This window comes from Oncorhynchus tshawytscha, linkage group LG07 (assembly GCF_018296145.1).
Source record: "Oncorhynchus tshawytscha isolate Ot180627B linkage group LG07, Otsh_v2.0, whole genome shotgun sequence".
In the NCBI taxonomy this organism is placed as follows: domain Eukaryota; kingdom Metazoa; phylum Chordata; class Actinopteri; order Salmoniformes; family Salmonidae; genus Oncorhynchus; species Oncorhynchus tshawytscha.
Window position 1 is genome coordinate 805,504 of NC_056435.1, and position 21,065 is coordinate 826,568.

Sequence of the window (21,065 nt, forward strand, 5' to 3'; positions counted from 1 at the left end):
GCTTTATCCGGGTAGCCGGAAAGTAGAGCATTGCAGTAGTCTAACCTATAAGTGACAAAAGCATGGATTAATTTTTCTGCATCATTTTTGGACAGAAAGATTCTGATTTTTGCAATGTTAAGTAGATGGAAAAAAGCTGTCTTTGAAATGGTCTTGATATGTTCTTCAAAAGAGAGATCAGGGTCCAGAGTAACGCCGAGGTCCTTCACAGTTTTATTTGAGACGACTGTACAACCATTAATCTAGTCTACTATATAGTCTGTTGAACGTCTCCACGTCAGCCTCTGTATCTAGTCTACTGTATAGTCTGTTGAACGTCTCCACGTCAGTCTCTGTATCTAGTCTACTATATAGTCTGTTGAACGTCTCCACGTCAGCCTCTGTATCTAGTCTACTATATAGTCTGTTGAACGTCTCCACGTCAGTCTCTGTATCTAGTCTACTATATAGTCTGTTGAACGTCTCCACGTCAGCCTCTGTATCTAGTCTACTGTATAGTCTGTTGAACGTCTCCACGTCAGTCTCTGTATCTAGTCTACTATATAGTCTGTTGAACGTCTCCACGTCAGCCTCTGTATCTAGTCTACTATATAGTCTGTTGAACGTCTCCACGTCAGCCTCTGTATCTAGTCTACTATATAGTCTGTTGAACGTCTCCACGTCAGTCTCTGTATCTAGTCTACTATATAGTCTGTTGAACGTCTCCACGTCAGCCTCTGTATCTAGTCTACTATATAGTCTGTTGAACGTCTTCACGTCAGTCTCTGTATCTAGTCTACTGTATAGTCTGTTGAACGTCTCCACGTCAGTCTCTGTATCTAGTCTACTATATAGTCTGTTGAACATCATTGTCCCTTCTCTGTCTCCCTAACAAACTCCTCCCGCCTTCCTCCTCCCTACTCCCACCTCCTCTCCACTTCTTCCAACGCCTTCTGCCATTTCCTCCTCCCACCTCCTCCTCTCCCCTCCTCTACCTCCTCTCCACTTCCTCCCCCTCCTTCCACCAACCTCCTCCCCCTTCTCACCTCCTCCTCCCCCTTCCTCCACCTCTTCCTCTCCCCCTCCTGACACCTCTTCCTCTCCCCTCCTCCACCTCCTCTCCACTTCCTTCCACTCCTCCCACCAACCTCCTCACCTCCTCCTCTCCCCTTCCTCCACCTCTCCCACACACCCTCCTCCACCTTCTCCTCCCCTACTCCAACAGGTCTTGCCACCTGATCTCCTTCATGGATCCTTCATGGTGCTTCAGTTAGAAGCAGTTGGGTGTTGGAAAGCTAAGAGCATTACCACAACTGTAAATACTAGATTCCCCATGTCAGTCTGCCTTCCACTTCCACCATCTGTACTGCACTGTGTAATTGACCTGATGTACTTCCCCATCCTTCCCCGACATGCTGAAGAGGAGAAATGGGATTGATTGTTCTGAACCACATTCAAGTGTCCCCAAGGGGGAGGAGAACAACAGCAAGTGACATTAGTACAGTTGTCTTTTCGCATTATTAGGCTCAGTGTCATAAAAGAGACAGAATGGCGGCCGATATCTGTAAACACTAAAGAATAGAGATCATTATTTTTCCATTTGTTCCGCCTGCTCTGTGTGTGCCTAGCAGGAGAGATTCCTTTACTTTTTAACTCATATTGTTTTTCTCTGCCGTTCCTCCGTTTCCATAGCAGCATGCCGCTATAAGAAGAGACTTTTTCAACCTCATTATTTATCTAGTTATCTTACAACACTGTGCGAGCTGAAACAATGCTGTTGACTTTCAATGAAATGACTGTAAAGTCTGTGGAAATGATGACTAACCACTTCAAGTTTTTAATGTATGCTGTCTTTGTGGTATTACGGTCATCTATGGTTTGTAAAGTGTACCATCACTTGTGGTGATGCTTTTACTGCTATTCTGTCCACAATCTGTATCAAGGCCAATTCATGTCAAGTCACATCTCCAGTGTAATTAGCATCCTCGCTAATCTGCCCCCCAAGCCAGCCCTCCTGGGTAATCAAGTCACAGTGAGGGGGATAATGCTTGGTAATTGTCAATCAATCACAGACAGAATCATCACAGAGACTTTCTCTTCTCTGTTCTCCCTCCTCTCTTCTCCCTTCTCTCTTCTCCTCTCCTCTCTTCTCTCTTCTCCTCTCCTCTCTGCTTCTCTCCTCTCTTATTCGCTTCTCCTCTTCTATTTTCTTCTCTGCAGGCTTATCCGGGAGCACCTGGGAGAGCAGGAGGTGTCGATCACCTTGACCATTGACTCGGTGGAAGAGGCTGATCTGGGGAACTACTCCTGCTTCGTGGAGAATGGCAACGGCAGACGTCAGGCCAACATCCAGCTCACAAAGAGAGGTAGGACACACAGTCACACACACACACACACGACAGCAGTGTACCGAGAGTTGGTTTGGAGAAGATATTGCCAAAGAAAGCTGAGTTTCACTTAAAACCATAATTTTCTGAAGGTCATTCTGTCTGTTTCACTTTTTAGATACCTGCTTAATGTCACATCAACGTCAAACATTGAAATGTGTTTTCAGGGCTAGAGACCGACAGATAGACAGCTGTTATCTTGTTGCCAATTCAGAGAAGCAGCAGAGGGACCGTGTTCATCTCTGTCTGTTTTTCTAGACATGTTGCATCCTTTCAAATCTTGGTGGTCAGAGCCCATTGGCTGACTAACGTCTACCAGAGCAGGGCCTGGACTCAATGCATCTCCGTCCATCACCATGGTGACAGCATTAGCCTCATTCCAGAGCACGGCCCAATCTCACAACACCACAACACAAGATATCCACCAGACAAGGCCTGATCCCCTAACACCACAACAAAGCTATCTACTAGACAGGGCCTGATCCCAGAACACCATAACACAAGATATCCACCAGACAAGGCCTGATCCCAGAACACCATAACACAAGATATCCACCAGACAAGGCCTGATCCCCCAACACCACAGCAAAGCTATCTACCAGACAGGCCCTGGTCCCCCAACACTACAACAAAGCTATCTACCAGACAGGGCCTGATCCCCCAACACCACAACACAATATATCTACCAGACAGGGCCTGGGCCCCAACACCACAACACTACAACACAATATATCCACCAGACAGGGCCTGATCATCCAACACCACAACAAAGATACCTACCAGACAGGGCCTGATCCCCCAACACTACAACAAATCAAATCAAATCAAATGTATTTATATATCCCTTCGTACATCAGCTGATATCTCAAAGTGCTGTACAGAAACCCAGCCTAAAACCCCAAACAGCAAGCAATGCAGGTGTAAAAGCACGGTGGCTAGGAAAAACTCCCTAGAAAGGCCAAAACCTAGGAAGAAACCTAGAGAGGAACCAGGCTATGTGGGGTGGCCAGTCCTCTTCTGGCTGTGCCGGGTGGAGATTGTACCAGAACATGGCCAAGATGTTCAAATGTTCATAAATGACCAGCATGGTCAAATAATAATAATCATAGGCAGAACAGTTGAAACTGGATCAGCACCACGGCCAGGTGGACTGGGGACAGCAAGGAGTCATCATGTCAGGTAGTCCTGAGGCATGGTCCTAGGGCTCAGGTCCTCCGAGAGAGAGAAAGAAAGAGAAAAAGAGAGAATTAGAGAGAGCATACTTAAATTCACACAGGACACCGGATAGGACAGGAGAAGTACTCCAGATATAACAAACTGACCCTAGCCCCCCGACACATAAACTACTGCAGCATAAATACTGGAGGCTGAGACAGGAGGGGTCAGGAGACACTGTGGCTCCATCCGAGGACACCCCCGGACAGGGCCAAACAGGAAGGATATAACCCCACCCACTTTGCCAAAGCACAGCCCCCACACCACTAGAGGGATATCTTCAACCACCAACTTACCATCCTGAGACAAGGCCGAGTATAGCCCACAAAGTTCTCCGCCACGGCACAACCCAAGGGGGGCGCCAACCCAGACAGGAAGTTCACATCAGTGACTCAACCCACTCAAGTGACGCACCCCTCCTAGGGACGGTATGAAAGAGCCCTAGTAAGCCAGTGACTCAGCCCCTGTAATGGGGTTAGAGGCAGAGAATCCCAGTGGAAAGAGGGGAACTGGCCAGGCAGAGACAGCAAAGGCGGTTCGTTGCTCCAGAGCCTTTCCGTTCATCTTCTCACTCTTGGGCCAGACTACACTCAATCATATGACCCACTGAAGAGATGAGTCTTCAGTAAAGACTTAAAGGTTGAGACCGAGTTTATGTCTCTCACATGGGTAGGCAGACCATTCCATAAAAATGGAGCTCTATAGGAGAAAGCCCTGCCTCCAACTGTTTGCTTAGAAATTCTAGGGACAATTAGGAGGCTTGCGTCTTGTGACCGTAGCGTACGTGTAGGTATGTACAGCAGGACCAAAACAGAGAGATAGGTAGGAGCAAGCCCATGTAATGCTTTGTAGGTTAGCAGTAAAACCTTGAAATCAGCCCTTGCCTTGACAGGAAGCCAGTGTAGGGAGGCTAGCACTGGAGTAATATGATCAATTTTTTTGGTTCTAGTCAGGATTCTAGCAGCCGTATTTAGCACTAACTGAAGTTTATTTAGTGCTTTATCCGGGTATCCGGAAAGTTGAGCATTGCAGTAGTCTAATCTAGAAGTGACAAAAGCATGGATTAATTTTTCTGCATCATTTTTGGACAGAAAGTTTCTGATTTTTGCAATGTTACGTAGATGGTAAAAAGCTGTCCTTGAAACCGTCTTAATATGTTCTTCAAAAGAGAGATCAGGGTCAACTGTACAACCATTAAGATTAATTGTCAGATTCAACAGAAGATCTCTTTGTTTCTTGGGACCTAGAACAAGCATCTCTGTTTTGTCCGAGTTTAAAAGTAGAAAGTTTGAAGCCATCCACTTCCTTATGTCTGAAACACATGCTTCTAGCGAGGGCAATTTTGGGGCTTCACCATGCTTCACCATGTTTCATTGAAATGTACAGCTTGTGTGTCATCCGCATAGCAGTGAAAGTTAACATTATGTTTTCGAATGACATCCCCGAGAGGTCAAATATATAGTGAAAACAATAGTGGTCCTAAAACGGAACCTTGAGGAACACCGACATTTACAGTTGATTTGTCAGAGGACAAACCATTCACAGAGACAAACTGATATCTTTCCGACAGATAACATCTAAACCAGGCCAGAACTTGTCCGTGTAGACCAATTTGGGTTTCCAATCTCTCCAAAAGAATGTGGTGATTGATGGTATCAAAAGCAGCACTAGGGTCTAGGAGCACGAGGACAGATGCAGAGCCTCAGTCTGATGCCATTAAAAGGTCATTTACCACCTTCACAAGTGCAGTCTCAGTGCTATGATGGGGTCTAAAACCAGACTGAAGCATTCCGGAAGGCAGTGAGTTGCTGCGCAACAGCCTTTTCTAAAAATTTTGAGAGGAATGGAAGATTTGATATAGGCCAATAGTTGTTTATATTTTCTGGGTCAAGGTTTGGCTTTTTCAAGAGAGTCTTTATTACTGCCACTTTTTTTTATTTATTTTACCTTTATTTAACTAGGCAAGTCAGTTAAGAACAAATTCTTATTTTTAATGACGGCCTAGGAACAGTGGGTTAACTGCCTGTTCAGGGGCAGAACGACAGATTTGTACCTTGTCAGCTCAGGGGTTTGAACTCGCAACCTTCCGGTTACTAGTCCAACACTCTAACCACTAGGTTACCCTGCTGCCAGGAATAGGGTCCAGTATGCAGCTTGAAGGTTTAGAACACAATATATCCATCAGACTGGGCCTGATCACCCAACACCACAACAAAGATACCTACCAGAGAGGCCTGATCCCCCAACACCACAACAAAGCTATCTACCAGACAGGGCCTGATCACCCAACACCACAACAAAGAAACCTACCAGACAGGCCTGATCCCCCAACACCACAACAAAGCTATCTACCAGACAGGGCCTGGTCCCCCAACACCACAACACATATTATCTACCAGACAGGGCCTGATCCCCCAACACCACAACAAAGCTATCTACCAGACAGGGCCTGATCCCCCAACACCACAGCAAAGCTATCTACCAGACAAGGTCTGGTCCCCCAACACCACAACAAAGCTATCTACCAGGCATGGCTTGGCCACCAAACACCACAACACAAGATATCTAGCAGACAGGGCCTGGTCCCCCAACACCACAACAAAGCGATCTACCAGACAGGGCCTGGTCCCCCAACACCACAACACAAGATATCTACCAGACAGGCCCTGGTCCCCCAACACCACAACACCATAACAAAGCTATCTACCAGACAGGGCCTGATCACTAAACACCACAATAAAGCAATTTACCAGACAGGGCCTGGTCCCCCAACACCACAACAAAGCTATCTACCAGACAGGGCCTGGTCCCCCAACACCACAACAAAGCTATCTACCAGACAGGGCATAGTCCCCCAACACCACAACACAAGCCATCCACCAGACAGGGCCTGATCCCCTAACACCACAACACCATAACAAAGCTATCTACCAGACAGGCCCTGGTCCCCCAACGCCACAACACAAGCCATCCACCAGACAGGGCCTGATCCCCCAACACCACAACACAAGCCATCCACCAGACAGGGCCTGGTCCCCCAATACCACAACACAAGCTATCTACCAGACAGGGCCTGATCCCCCAACACCACAACACAAGCCATCCACCAGACAGGGCCTGATCCCCCAACACCACAACACAAGCCATCTACCAGACAGGGCCTGATCCCCCAACACCACAACACAAGCTATCTACCAGACAGGGCCTGGTCTCCCAACACCACAACACAAGCCATCCACCAGACAGGGCCTGATCCCCCAACACCACAACACAAGCTATCTACCAGACAGGGCCTGATCCCCCAACACCACAACACAAGATATCTACCAGACAGGGCCTGGTCCCCAACACCACAACACAAGCCATCCACCAGACAGGGCCTGGTCCCCCAACACCACAACACAAGCTATCTACCAGACAGGGCCTGGTCCCCCAACACCACAACACAAGCCATCCACCAGACAGGGCCTGATCCCCCAACACCACAACACAAGCTATCTACCAGACAGGGCCTGATCCCCCAACACCACAACACAAGCTATCTACCAGACAGGGCCTGGTCCCCCAACACCACAACACAAGCCATCCACCAGACAGGGCCTGATCCCCCAACACCACAACACAAGCTATCTACCAGACAGGGCCTGATCCCCCAACACCACAGCAAAGCTATCTACCAGACAGGCCCTGGTCCCCAACACCACAACAAAGCTATCTACCAGACAGGCCCTGGTCCCCCAACACCACAACAAAGCTATCTACCAGACAGGCCCTGGTCCCCCAACACCACAACACAAGATATCTACCAGACAGGGCCTGGTCCCCCAACACCAACAACAACAACGCTATCTACCAGACAGGGCCTTATCCCCCAACACCACAACAAAGCTATCTACCAGACAGGGCCTGGTCCCCCAACACCACAACACAAGCCATCCACCAGACAGGGCCTGATCCCCCAACACCACAACACAAGCTATCTACCAGACAGGGCCTGATCCCCCAACACCACAACACAAGCTATCTACCAGACAGGCCCTGGTCCCCCAACGCCACAAAACAATATATCCACCAGACAGGGCCTGATCACCCAACATCACAACAAAGATACCTAGCAGACAGGGGCTGATCCCCCAACACTACAACACAATATATCCACCAGACAGGGCCTGATCCCCCAACACCACAACAAAGCTATCTACCAAACAGGGCCTGATCCCCCAACACCAAAACACACGCTATCTACCAGACAGGGCCTGATCCCTCAACACCACAACACAACCTATCTACCAGACAGGGCCTGATCCCCCAACACCACAACACAAGCTATCTACCAGACAGGGCCTGGTCCCCAAACACCACAACACAAGCCATCCACCAGACAGGGCCTGATCCCCCAACACCACAACACAAGCTATCTACCAGACAGGGCCTGGTCCCCCAACACCACAACACAAGCCATCTACCAGACAGGGCCTGATCCCCAACACCACAACACAAGCCATCCACCAGACAGGGCTTGTTCCCCCAACACCACAACACAAGCCATCCACCAGACAGGGCCTGATCCCCCAACACCACAACACAAGATATCCACCAGACAGGGCCTCATCCCCCAACACCACAACACAAGATATCTACCAGACAGGGCCTGGTCCCCAACACCACAACACCATAACAAAGCTATCTACCAGACAGGCCCTGGTCCCCCAACACCACAACAAAGCTATCTACCAGACAGGCCCTTGTCCCCTAACACCACAACAAAGCTATCTACCAGACAGGGCCTGGTCCCCCAACACCACAACAAAGCTATCTACCAAACAGGGCCTGGTCCCCCAACACCACAACACAAGCTATCTACCAGACATGCCCTGGTCTCCCGACGCCACAACACAAGATATCTAACAGACAGAGCCTGATCCCCCAACACCACAACACCATAACAAAGCTATCTACCAGACAGGCCCTGGTCCCCCAACGCCACACCACATGATATCTACCAGACAGGGCCTGGTTCCCCAACACCACGACAAAGCTATCTACCAGAAAGGGCCTGGTCCCCCAACACCACAACAAAGCTACCTAACAGACAGGGACTGGTCCCCCCACACCACAACACAATATATCTACCAGACAGGGCCTGGTCCCCCAACACCACAACAAAGCTGTCTACCAGACAGGGCCTGGTCCCCAACACCACAACAAACTATCTACCAGACAGGCCCTGGTCCCCTAACACCACAACAAAGCTATCTACCAGACAGGGCCTGGTCCCCCAACACCACAACAAAGCTATCTACCAAACAGGGCCTGGTCCCCCAACACCACAACAAAGCTATCTACCAGACAGGGCCTGATCCCCCAACACCACAACAAAGCTATCTATCAGACAGGGCCTGGTCCCCAACACCACAACACAATCTATCTACCAGACAGGGCCTGATCCCCCAACACCACAACACAAGCCATCCACCAGACAGGCCCTGGTCCCCTAACACCACAACACAAGCTATCTACCAGACAGGGCCTGGTCCCCCAACACCACAACAAAGCTATCTACCAGACAGGCCCTGGTCCCCCAACACCACAACAAAGCTATCTACCAGACAGGCCCTGGTCCCCCAACACCACAACACAAGATATCTACCAGACAGGGCCTGGTCCCCAACACCCCAACAAAGCTATCTACCAAACAGGGCCTGGTTCCCCAACACCACAACAACGCTATCTACCAGACAGGGCCTTATCCCCCAACACCACAACAAAGCTATCTACCAGACAGGGCCTGATCCCCAACACCACAACACAAGCTATCTACCAGACAGGGCCTGATCCCCCAACACCACAACACAAGCTATCTACCAGACAGGGCCTGATCCCCCAACACCACAACACAAGCTATCTACCAGACAGGCCCTGGTTCCCCAACGCCACAAAACAATATATCCACCAGACAGGGCCTGATCACCCAACATCACAACAAAGATACCTAGCAGACAGGGGCTGATCCCCAACACTACAACACAATATATCCACCAGACAGGGCCTGATCCCCCAACACCACAACAAGCTATCTACCAAACAGGGCCTGATCCCCCAACACCAAAACACACGCTATCTACCAGACAGGGCCTGATCCCTCAACACCACAACACAACCTATCTACCAGACAGGGCCTGATCCCCCAACACCACAACACAAGCTATCTACCAGACAGGGCCTGGTCCCCAAACACCACAACACAAGCCATCCACCAGACAGGGCCTGATCCCCCAACACCACAACACAAGCTATCTACCAGACAGGGCCTGGTCCCCCAACACCACAACACAAGCCATCTACCAGACAGGGCCTGATCCCCAACACCACAACACAAGCCATCCACCAGACAGGGCTTGTTCCCCCAACACCACAACAAAAGCCATCCACCAGACAGGGCCTGATCCCCCAACACCACAACACAAGATATCCACCAGACAGGGCCTCATCCCCAACACCACAACACAAGATATCTACCAGACAGGGCCTGGTCCCCCAACACCACAACACCATAACAAAGCTATCTACCAGACAGGCCCTGGTCCCCAACACCACAACAAAGCTATCTACCAGACAGGCCCTTGTCCCCTAACACCACAACAAAGCTATCTACCAGACAGGGCCTGGTCCCCCAACACCACAACAAAGCTATCTACCAAACAGGGCCTGGTCCCCAACACCACAACACAAGATATCTACCAGACAGGGCCTGATCCCCCAACACCACAACACCATAACAAAGCTATCTACCAGACATGCCCTGGTCTCCCGACGCCACAACACAAGATATCTAACAGACAGAGCCTGATCCCCAACCACAACACCATAACAAAGCTATCTACCAGACAGGCCCTGGTCCCCCAACACAACACAAGATATCTACCAGACAGGGCCTGGTCCCCAACACCACAACAAAGGACCTACCAGACAGGGCCTGGTCCCACAACACAAGATATCTACCAGACAGGCCCTGGTCCCCAACACCACAACACCATAACAAAGCTATCTACCAGACAGGGCCTGATCACTAAACACCACAACAAAGCAATTTACCAGACATGGCCTGGTCCCCCAACACCACAACAAAGCTATCTACCAGACAGGGCCTGGTCCCCCAACACCACAACAAAGCTATCTACCAGACAGGGCCTGACCCCAACACCACAACACCATAACAAAGCTATCTACCAGACAGGGCTTGATCCCCCAACACCACAACAAAGCTATCTACCAGACAGGTCCTGGTCCCCAACGCCACACCACATGATATCTACCAGACAGGGCCTGGTTCCCCAACACCACAACAAAGCTATCTACCAGACAGCGCCTGGTCCCCAACACCACAACAAAGCTATCTAACAGACAGGGACTGGTCCCCCAACACCTCAACAAAGCTATCTACCAAACAGGTTCTGGTCCCCCAACACCACAACAAAGCTATCTACCAGATAGGGCCTGATCCCCCAACACCACAGCAAAGCTATCTACCAGACAGGCCCTGGTCCCCCACACCACAACACAATATATCTACCAGACAGGGCCTGGTCCCCCAACACCACAACAAAGCTATCTACCAGACAGGGCCTGGTCCCCCAACACCACAACAAACTATCTACCAGACAGGCCCTGGTCCCCTAACACCACAACAAAGATATCTACCAGACAGGGCCTGGTCCCCCAACACCACAACAAAGCTATCTACCAAACAGGGCCTGGTCCCCAACACTACAACAAAGCTATCTACCAGACAGGGCCTGATCCCCAACACCACGACAAAGGTATCTACCAGACAGGGCCTGGTCCCCCAACACCACAACACAATCTATCTACCAGACAGGCCCTGGTCCCCCAACACCTCAACAAAGCTATCTACCAAACAGGTTCTGGTCCGCCAACACCACAGCAAAGCTATCTACCAGACAGGCCCTGGTCCCCCCACACCACAACACAATATATCTACCAGACAGGGCCTGGTCCCCAACACCACAACAAAGCTATCTACCAGACAGGGCCTGGTCCCCCAACACCACAACAAACTATCTACCAGACAGGCCCTGGTCCCCTAACACCACAACAAAGCTATCTACCAGACAGGGCCTGGTCCCCCAACACCACAACAAAGCTATCTACCAAACAGGGCCTGGTCCCCAACACCACAACAAAGCTATCTACCAGACAGGGCCTGATCCCCCAACACCACAACAAAGCTATCTACCAGACAGGGCCTGGTCCCCAACACCACAACACAATCTATCTACCAGACAGGGCCTGATCCCCCAACACCACAACACAAGCCATCCACCAGACAGGGCCTGATCCCCAACACCACAACACAAGCTATCTACCAGACAGGGCCTGATCCCCCAACACCACAACACAAGCCATCTACCAGACAGGGCCTGATCCCCCCAACACCACAACACAAGCTATCTACCAGACATGCCCTGGTCTCCCGACGCCACAAGGCAAGATATCTAACAGACAGAGCCTGATCCCCCAACACCACAACACCATAACAAAGCTATCTACCAGACAGGCCCTGGTCCCCCAACGCCACACCACATGATATCTACCAGACAGGGCCTGGTTCCCCAACACCACAACAAAGCTATCTACCAGAAAGGGCCTGGTCCCCAACACCACAACAAAGCTACCTAACAGACAGGGACTGGTCCCCCACACCACAACACAATATATCTACCAGACAGGGCCTGGTCCCCAACACCACAACAAAGCTGTCTACCAGACAGGGCCTGACAGGCCCCCCCAACACCACAACAAACTATCTACCAGACAGGGCCTGGTCCCCCAACACCACAACAAAGCTATCTACCAAACAGGGCCTGGTCCCCCAACACCACAACAAAGCTATCTACCAGACAGGGCCTGATCCCCCAACACCACAACAAAGCTATCTATCAGACAGGGCCTGGTCCCCCAACACCACAACACAATCTATCTACCAGACAGGGCCTGATCCCCCAACACCACAACACAAGCCATCCACCAGACAGGCCCTGGTCCCCTAACACCACAACACAAGCTATCTACCAGACAGGGCCTGGTCCCCCAACACCACAAAACAAGCCCTCCACCAGACTGGGTCTGATCCCCCAACACCACAACAAAGCTACCTAACAGACAGGGACTGGTCCCCCACACCACAACACAATATATCTACCAGACAGGGCCTGGTCCCCCAACACCACAACAAAGCTATCTACCAGACAGGGCCTGGTCCCCCAACACCACAACAAACTATCTACCAGACAGGCCCTGGTCCCCTAACACCACAACAAAGCTATCTACCAGACAGGGCCTGGTCCCCCAACACCACAACAAAGCTATCTACCAAACAGGGCCTGGTCCCCCAACACCACAACAAAGCTATCTACCAGACAGGGCCTGATCCCCCAACACCACAACAAAGCTATCTACCAGACAGGGCCTGGTCACCCAACACCACAAAACAAGCCCTCCACCAGACTGGGTCTGATCCCCCAACACCACAACACAAGCCATCCACCAGACAGGGCCTGATCCCCCAACACCACAACACAAGCCATCTACCAGACAGGGCCTGATCCCCAACACCACAACACAAGCTATCTACCAGACAGGGCCTGATCCCCCAACACCACAACACAAGCTATCTACCAGACAGGGCCTGATCCCCCAACACCACAGCAAAGCTATCTACCAGACAGGCCCTGGTCCCCCAACACCTCAACAAAGCTATCTACCAAACAGGTTCTGGTCCCCCAACACCACAACAAAGCTATCTACCAGATAGGGCCTGATCCCCCAACACCACAGCAAAGCTATCTACCAGACAGGCCCTGGTCCCCCCACACCACAACACAATATATCTACCAGACAGGGCCTGGTCCCCCAACACCACAACAAAGCTATCTACCAGACAGGGCCTGGTCCCCCAACACCACAACAAACTATCTACCAGACAGGCCCTGGTCCCCTAACACCACAACAAAGCTATCTACCAGACAGGGCCTGGTCCCCCAACACCACAACAAAGCTATCTACCAAACAGGGCCTGGTCCCCCAACACCACAACAAAGCTATCTACCAGACAGGGCCTGATCCCCCAACACCACAACAAAGCTATCTACCAGACAGGGCCTGGTCCCCAACACCACAACACAATCTATCTACCAGACAGGGCCTGATCCCCCAACACCACAACACAAGCCATCCACCAGACAGGGCCTGATCCCCCAACACCACAACACAAGCTATCTACCAGACAGGGCCTGATCCCCCAACACCACAACACAAGCCATCTACCAGACAGGGCCTGATCCCCCAACACCACAACACAAGCTATCTACCAGACAGGGCCTGGTCCCCCAACACCACAACACAAGCCATCTACCAGACAGGGCCTGATCCCCCAACACCACAACACAAGCTATCTACCAGACAGGGCCTGATCCCCCAACACCACAACACAAGCCATCCACCAGACAGGGCCTGATCCCCCAACACCACAACACAAGCCATCTACCAGACAGGGCCTGATCCCCCAACACCACAACACAAGCCATCCACCAGACAGGGCCTGATCCCCCAACACCACAACACAAGCTATCTACCAGACAGGGCCTGATCCCCCAACACCACAACACAAGCCATCTACCAGACAGGGCCTGATCCCCCAACACCACAACACAAGCTATCTACCAGACAGGGCCTGGTCCCCCAACACCACAACACAAGCCATCTACCAGACAGGGCCTGATCCCCCAACACCACAACACAAGCTATCTACCAGACAGGGCCTGATCCCCCAACACCACAACACAAGCCATCCACCAGACAGGGCCTGATCCCCCAACACCACAACACAAGCCATCTACCAGACAGGGCCTGATCCCCCAACACCACAACACAAGCTATCTACCAGACAGGGCCTGATCCCCCAACACCACAACACAAGCCATCCACCAGACAGGGCCTGATCCCCAACACCACAACACAAGCTATCTACCAGACAGGGCCTGATCCCCCAACACCACAGCAAAGCTATCTACCAGACAGGCCCTGGTCCCCCAACACCACAACAAAGCTATCTACCAGACAGGGCCTGATCCCCCAACACCACAACAAAGCTATCTACCAGACAGGGCCTGGTCCCCCAACACCACAACACAAGATATCTACCAGACAGGGCCTGATCCCCCAACACCACAACACCATAACAAAGCTATCTACCAGACATGCCCTGGTCTCCCGACGCCACAAGGCAAGATATCTAACAGACAGAGCCTGATCCCCCAACACCACAACACCATAACAAAGCTATCTACCAGACAGGCCCTGGTCCCCCAACGCCACACCACATGATATCTACCAGACAGGGCCTGGTTCCCCAACACCACAACAAAGCTATCTACCAGACAGGGCCTGGTCCCCCAACACCACAACAAAGCTACCTAACAGACAGGGACTGGTCCCCCACACCACAACACAATATATCTACCAGACAGGGACTGGTCCCCCAACACCACAACAAAGCTATCTACCAGACAGGGCCTGGTCCCCCAACACCACAACAAACTATCTACCAGACAGGCCCTGGTCCCCTAACACCACAACAAAGCTATCTACCAGACAGGGCCTGGTCCCCCAACACCACAACAAAGCTATCTACCAAACAGGGCCTGGTCCCCCAACACCACAACAAAGCTATCTACCAGACAGGGCCTGATCCCCCAACACCACAACAAAGCTATCTACCAGACAGGGCCTGGTCCCCCAACACCACAACACAAGATATCTACCAGACAGGGCCTGATCCCCCAACACCACAACACCATAACAAAGCTATCTACCAGACAGGCCCTGATCCCCCAACACCACAACACAAGCTATCTACCAGACAGGGCCTGGTCCCCCAACACCACAAAACAAGCCCTCCACCAGACTGGGTCTGATCCCCAACACCACAACACAAGATATCTACCAGACAGGGCCTGATCCCCCAACACCACAACACAAGCTATCTACCAGACAGGGCCTGATCCCCCAACACCACAACACAAGCTATCTACCAGACAGGGCCTGGTCCCCAACACCACAACACAAGCCATCCACCAGACAGGGCCTGATCCCCCAACACCACAACACAAGCCATCTACCAGACAGGGCCTGATCCCCCAACACCACAACACAAGCTATCTACCAGACAGGGCCTGATCCCCCAACACCACAACACAAGCCATCCACCAGACAGGGCCTGATCCCCCAACACCACAACACAAGCTATCTACCAGACAGGGCCTGATCCCCCAACACCACAACACAAGCCATCTACCAGACAGGGCCTGATCCCCCAACACCACAACATAAGCTATCTACCAGACAGGGCCTGGTCCCCGAACACCACAACAAAGCTATCTACCAGACAGGCCCCTGTCCCCCAACGCCACAACACAAGATATCTACCAGACAGGCCCTGGTCCCCTAACACCACAACAAAGCTATCTACCAGACAGGGCCTGGTCCCCCAACACCACAACAAAGCTATCTACCAAACAGGGCCTGGTCCCCCAACACCACAACACAAGATATCTACCAGACAGGGCCTGATCCCCCAACACCACAACACCGTAACAAAGCTATCTACCAGACATGCCCTGGTCTCCCGACGCCACAACACAAGATATCTAACAGACAGAGCCTGATCCCCCTACACCACAACACCATAACAAAGCTATCTACCAGACAGGCCCTGGTCCCCCAACGCCACAACACAAGATATCTACCAGACAGGGCCTGGTCCCCCAACACCACAACAAAGCGATCTACCAGACAGGGCCTGGTCCCACAACACAAGATATCTACCAGACAGGCCCTGGTCCTTCAACATCACAACACCATAACAAAGCTATCTACCAGACAGGGCCTGATCACTAAACACCACAATAAAGCAATTTACCAGACAGGGCCTGGTCCCCCAACACCACAACAAAGCTATCTACCAGACAGGGCCTGGTCCCCCAACACCACAACAAAGCTATCTACCAGACAGGGCCTGACCCCCAACACCACAACACCATAACAAAGCTATCTACCAGACAGGGCCTGATCCCCCAACACCACAACACAAGCTATCTACCAGACAGGGCCTGATCCCCCAACACCACAACACAAGCTATCTACCAGACAGGGCCTGGTCCCCCAACACCACAACACAAGATATCTACCAGACAGCCAACATGATAAAGGGTTATGTGACAAGTGTCGTGTCTTTGGCATCATTAACGTGAAGACTTATTTTATCAAGTCAATTCTCTGTAATTATTATTACGTGATTAAACTAATCATGTAAATGTAATTAACTAGGAAGTCGGGGCACCAAGGAAAATCTTCCGATTACAAAGTTATAATTTTCCTAATATAACTACAGATATTTTAATATCTGATCAATAAGTCTTCTAATTAATGAATTATTCTTTACCACACGTTAGTCTCATTCTAAACATCGTAAATTGTTGGTTATCTGCATGAACCCAGCCTTCACTATGAATCATCCATACATCAATTTTCTTAATAATTTATTTACTAACTAAATAATCACAGAAATGCATCAACAAACAAACAAAGCAGATATGGTTACAAGGAAATGATAGGGAATGTGCCCCAGTGGGCTAAACCGGTATGGTGGCTTGGTAGACAAAGGGACTGAGAAAGGCGCGAAAGACAAAAGACACTACACAGTTGATAATTCTAACAATTGAAATGCTAATCGTTTGAACAGGAATGCTCACTCTTTTGGGAATAATTGCAATTAATATATATATTTACTCTCAGTGTGTCGTCGGGATTTCTGTTGGAATCGTCCTTTTCTGTTGGAAAGTTCATCCGAGATTCTCTCTGCGTCCCTGGAGTCTTTGGTTAGAATGGTTACTTCAAATCAAATCAAAAATCTAATCAAATGTATTTGTCACATACACATGGTTAGCAGATGTTAATGCGAGTGTAGCGAAATGCTTGTGCTTCTAGTTCCGACAATGCAGTAATAACCAACGAGTAATCTAACTAATTAACTAATTCCAAAACTACTACCTTATACACACACACAAGTGTATAGGGATAAAGAATATGTACATTAAGATATATGAATGAGTGATGGTACAGAGCGGCATAGGCAAGATGCAGTAGATGGTATCGAGTACAGTATATACATATGAGATGAGTAACGTAGGGTATGTAAACAAAGTGGCATAGTTTAAAGTGGCTAGTGATACATGTATTACATAAAGATGCAGTAGATGATATAGAGTACAGTATATACGTATAAATATGAGATGAATAATGTAGGGTATGTAAACATTATATTAAGTAGCATTGTTTAAAGTGGCTAGTGATATATTTTACATCAATTCCCATCAATTCCCATTTTTAAAGTGGCTGGAGTTGAGTCAGTGTGTTGGCAGCAGCCATTCAATGTTAGTGGTGGCTGTTTAACAGTCTGATTGCCTTGAGATAGAAGCTGTTTTTCAGAGTAACATTCAGAAATGTTCTTATAGAATAGATGTTTCAGTGGTTGTCGGTCTTTGCATTTCAGGTCGACATAACTTCTAGCTGCAGACTAGAAATTAGTATCAAAGAGTTGCTCTTATTCTGTCGAATCGATAGTCTCCGAGTTTAACCACATGGTATGGTTAAGAATTCAGCAACCATTACAACCTTAGCTTATCCTGTGGTTTTTGTGGTCTCTACTCAAACCTTAGCCCCCTCGATGCTCAAGGTACACATGGTCTGAAGTGGGCTTCTCCAGGTGTGGGTTTTATTCGGCACAGTAAAAAGGCTGACCGATGATGCCAGATCGATGTCTGTGCTCACGGGGGCGGGCCAATGACTTAGTGAAACTTTAAAGGGAATTGGATTCTCTTTCATTAGCAGTTTAAAATCACAATACATACGTTCACAAATAGTTTCATCTTTACTCATTCATTTTATATAATAATTAGATGCAAATCTCATAACGGAGACTCTTGTATAAACAGAGTTATGGTAATGTGGCTGTATTGTCTCTCAATGAGGTCACAAACATTAAACAAAATGGACCGGTCGTAGCTGGATTCTCCACCGACCGGTTACACATTCTCCAAAACATGGATATTGTTCAGTTCTCATGTTCTGTGAGACAGAATAAGTTCCTTTGTTCTACAGTGAACCTTTCTCTCTCTATACTGCATGAGGGAGAGAGTCTCCTCCAGGAATTTACGACCTGAGATAACAGAGCCTGGGTATAGGGGGAAGAGAGAGGTGGTGAGAGAGAGAGAGTTGGTGCTTGCTATATCCAAAGAGGGCCACGTCATGACACAAGCCATCCACCAGACAGCCAACATGATAAAGGGTAATGACACAAGCCGTCCACTAGACAGCCAACATGATAAAGGGTAATGTCACAAGCCATCCACTAGACAGCCAACATGATAAAGGGTAATGTCACAAGCCATCACCAGACAGCCAACATGATAAAGGGTAATGTCACAAGCCATCCACCAGACAGCCAACATGATAAAGGGTAATGTCACAAGCCATCCACTAGACAGCCAACATGATAAAGGGTAATGTCACAAGCCATCCACCAGACAGCCAACATGATAAAGGGTAACGTCACAAGCCATCCACCAGACAGCCAACATGATAAAGGGTAATGTCACAAGCCATCCACTAGACAGCCAACATGATAAAGGGTAATGTCACAAGCCATCCACCAGACAGCCAACATGATAAAGGGTAATGTCACAAGCCATCCACCAGACAGCCAACATGATAAAGGGTAATGTCACAAGCCGTCCACTAGACAGCCAACATGATAAAGGGTGATGTCACAAGCCATCCACTAGACAGCCAACATGATAAAGGGTGACATCACAAGCCGTCCACTAGACAGCCAACATGATAAAGGGTGATGTCACCAGAACCAAACAACCGTCTAGCTCTGCTTTATAACCCCTGGTCCAGACACAACCTTCAACAACCTACCACCTCCCCATCCCCTCATCCTCTACCTCCTCTTCCTCCCCACCCCTCATCCTCTATCTCCTCTTCCTCTTCCTCCTCCTCCCCACCCCCTCATCCTCTATCTCCTCTTCCTCCCCACCCCTCATCCTCTACCTACTCTTCCCTCTTCCTTCCCACCCCTCATCCTCCACCTTCTCTTCCCTCTTCCTCTAATTCCCCACCCCCTCATCCTCTACCTCCTCTTCCCTCTTCCTCCCCACCCCACCCCCTCATCCTCTAACTCCTCTTCCCTCTTCCTCCCCACCCCCTCATCCTCTACCTCTTCTTCCCTCTTCCTCCCTACACCCTCATCCTCTATCTCCTCTTCCTCCCCACCCCTCATCTTCTACCTCCTCTTCCCTCTTCCTTCCCACCCCCATCCTCCACCTCCTCTTCCCTCTTCCTCTTCCTCCCCACCCCCTCATCCTCTTGCTCCTCTTCCCTCTTCCTCCCCACCCCTCATCCTCTTCCTCCCCTTACCTCTTCCTCCCCACCCCCTCATCCTCTACCTCCTCTTCCCTCTTCCTCCACCTCTCCACCCCCTCATCCCCTACCTCCTCTTCCCTCTTCCTCTTCCTCCCCACCCCTCATCCTCTTCCTCCTCTTCCCTCTTCCTCCCCACCCCCTCATCCTCTACCTCCTCTTCCCTCTTCCTCTAACTCCCCACCCCTCATCCTCTTCTTCCTCTTCCCTCTTCCTCTCCACCCCCTCATCCTCTACCTCGTCTTCCCTCTTTCTCTACCTCCCCACTCCCTCATCCCCTACCTCCTCTTCCCTCTTCCTATATCCCCCACCCCCTCATTCCCTACCTCCTCTTCCCTCTTCCTCTTCCTCCCCACCCCTCATCCTCTTCCTCCTCTTCCCTCTTCCTCCCCACCCCCTCATCCTCTACCTCCTCTTCCCTCTTCCTCTAACTCCCCACCCCTCATCCTCTTCTTCCTCTTCCCTCTTCCTCTCCACCCCCTCATCCTCTACCTCGTCTTCCCTCTTTCTCTACCTCCCCACTCCCTCATCCCCTACCTCCACTTCCCTCTTCCTCCATCTCCCCACCCCCATCCTCTACCCCCTCTTCCCTCTTCCTCTACCTCATCACCTCTCAGCCTCTACCTCCCCCACCCCTCATCCTCTACCTCCTCTTCCCTCTACCTCCCCACCCCCTCATCCTCTACCTCTTCTCTCTTCCTCCACCTCCCCACCCCCTCATCCTCTACCTCCTCTTCCCTCTACCTCCCCACCCCCTCATCCTCTACCTCCTCTTCCCTCTACCTCCCCACCCCCTCATCCTCTACCTCCTCTTCCCTCTACCTCCCCACCCCCTCATCCTCTACCTCCTCTTCCCTCTACCTCCCCACCCCCCTCTAAACCAACTGTTTGTCCTCCAGCTGAGGCCTCCTTCCCTTTCTT

General features: G+C 50.4%; 1 protein-coding gene across 2 annotated transcripts in view; it reads left to right on the top strand.

Annotated features, from left to right (window-relative positions):
• LOC112267659 (interleukin-1 receptor accessory protein-like 1) overlaps window positions 1-21,065 on the top strand; it is an 810,683-nt gene that overhangs the window by 398,465 nt on the left and 391,153 nt on the right. For both annotated transcript variants that reach the window (XM_042323751.1, XM_042323754.1), the window contains exon 8: window positions 2,200-2,345. In XM_042323751.1, coding sequence (XP_042179685.1) covers window positions 2,200-2,345 — 146 coding nt within the window. The remainder of the gene's footprint in view (window positions 1-2,199; window positions 2,346-21,065) is intronic.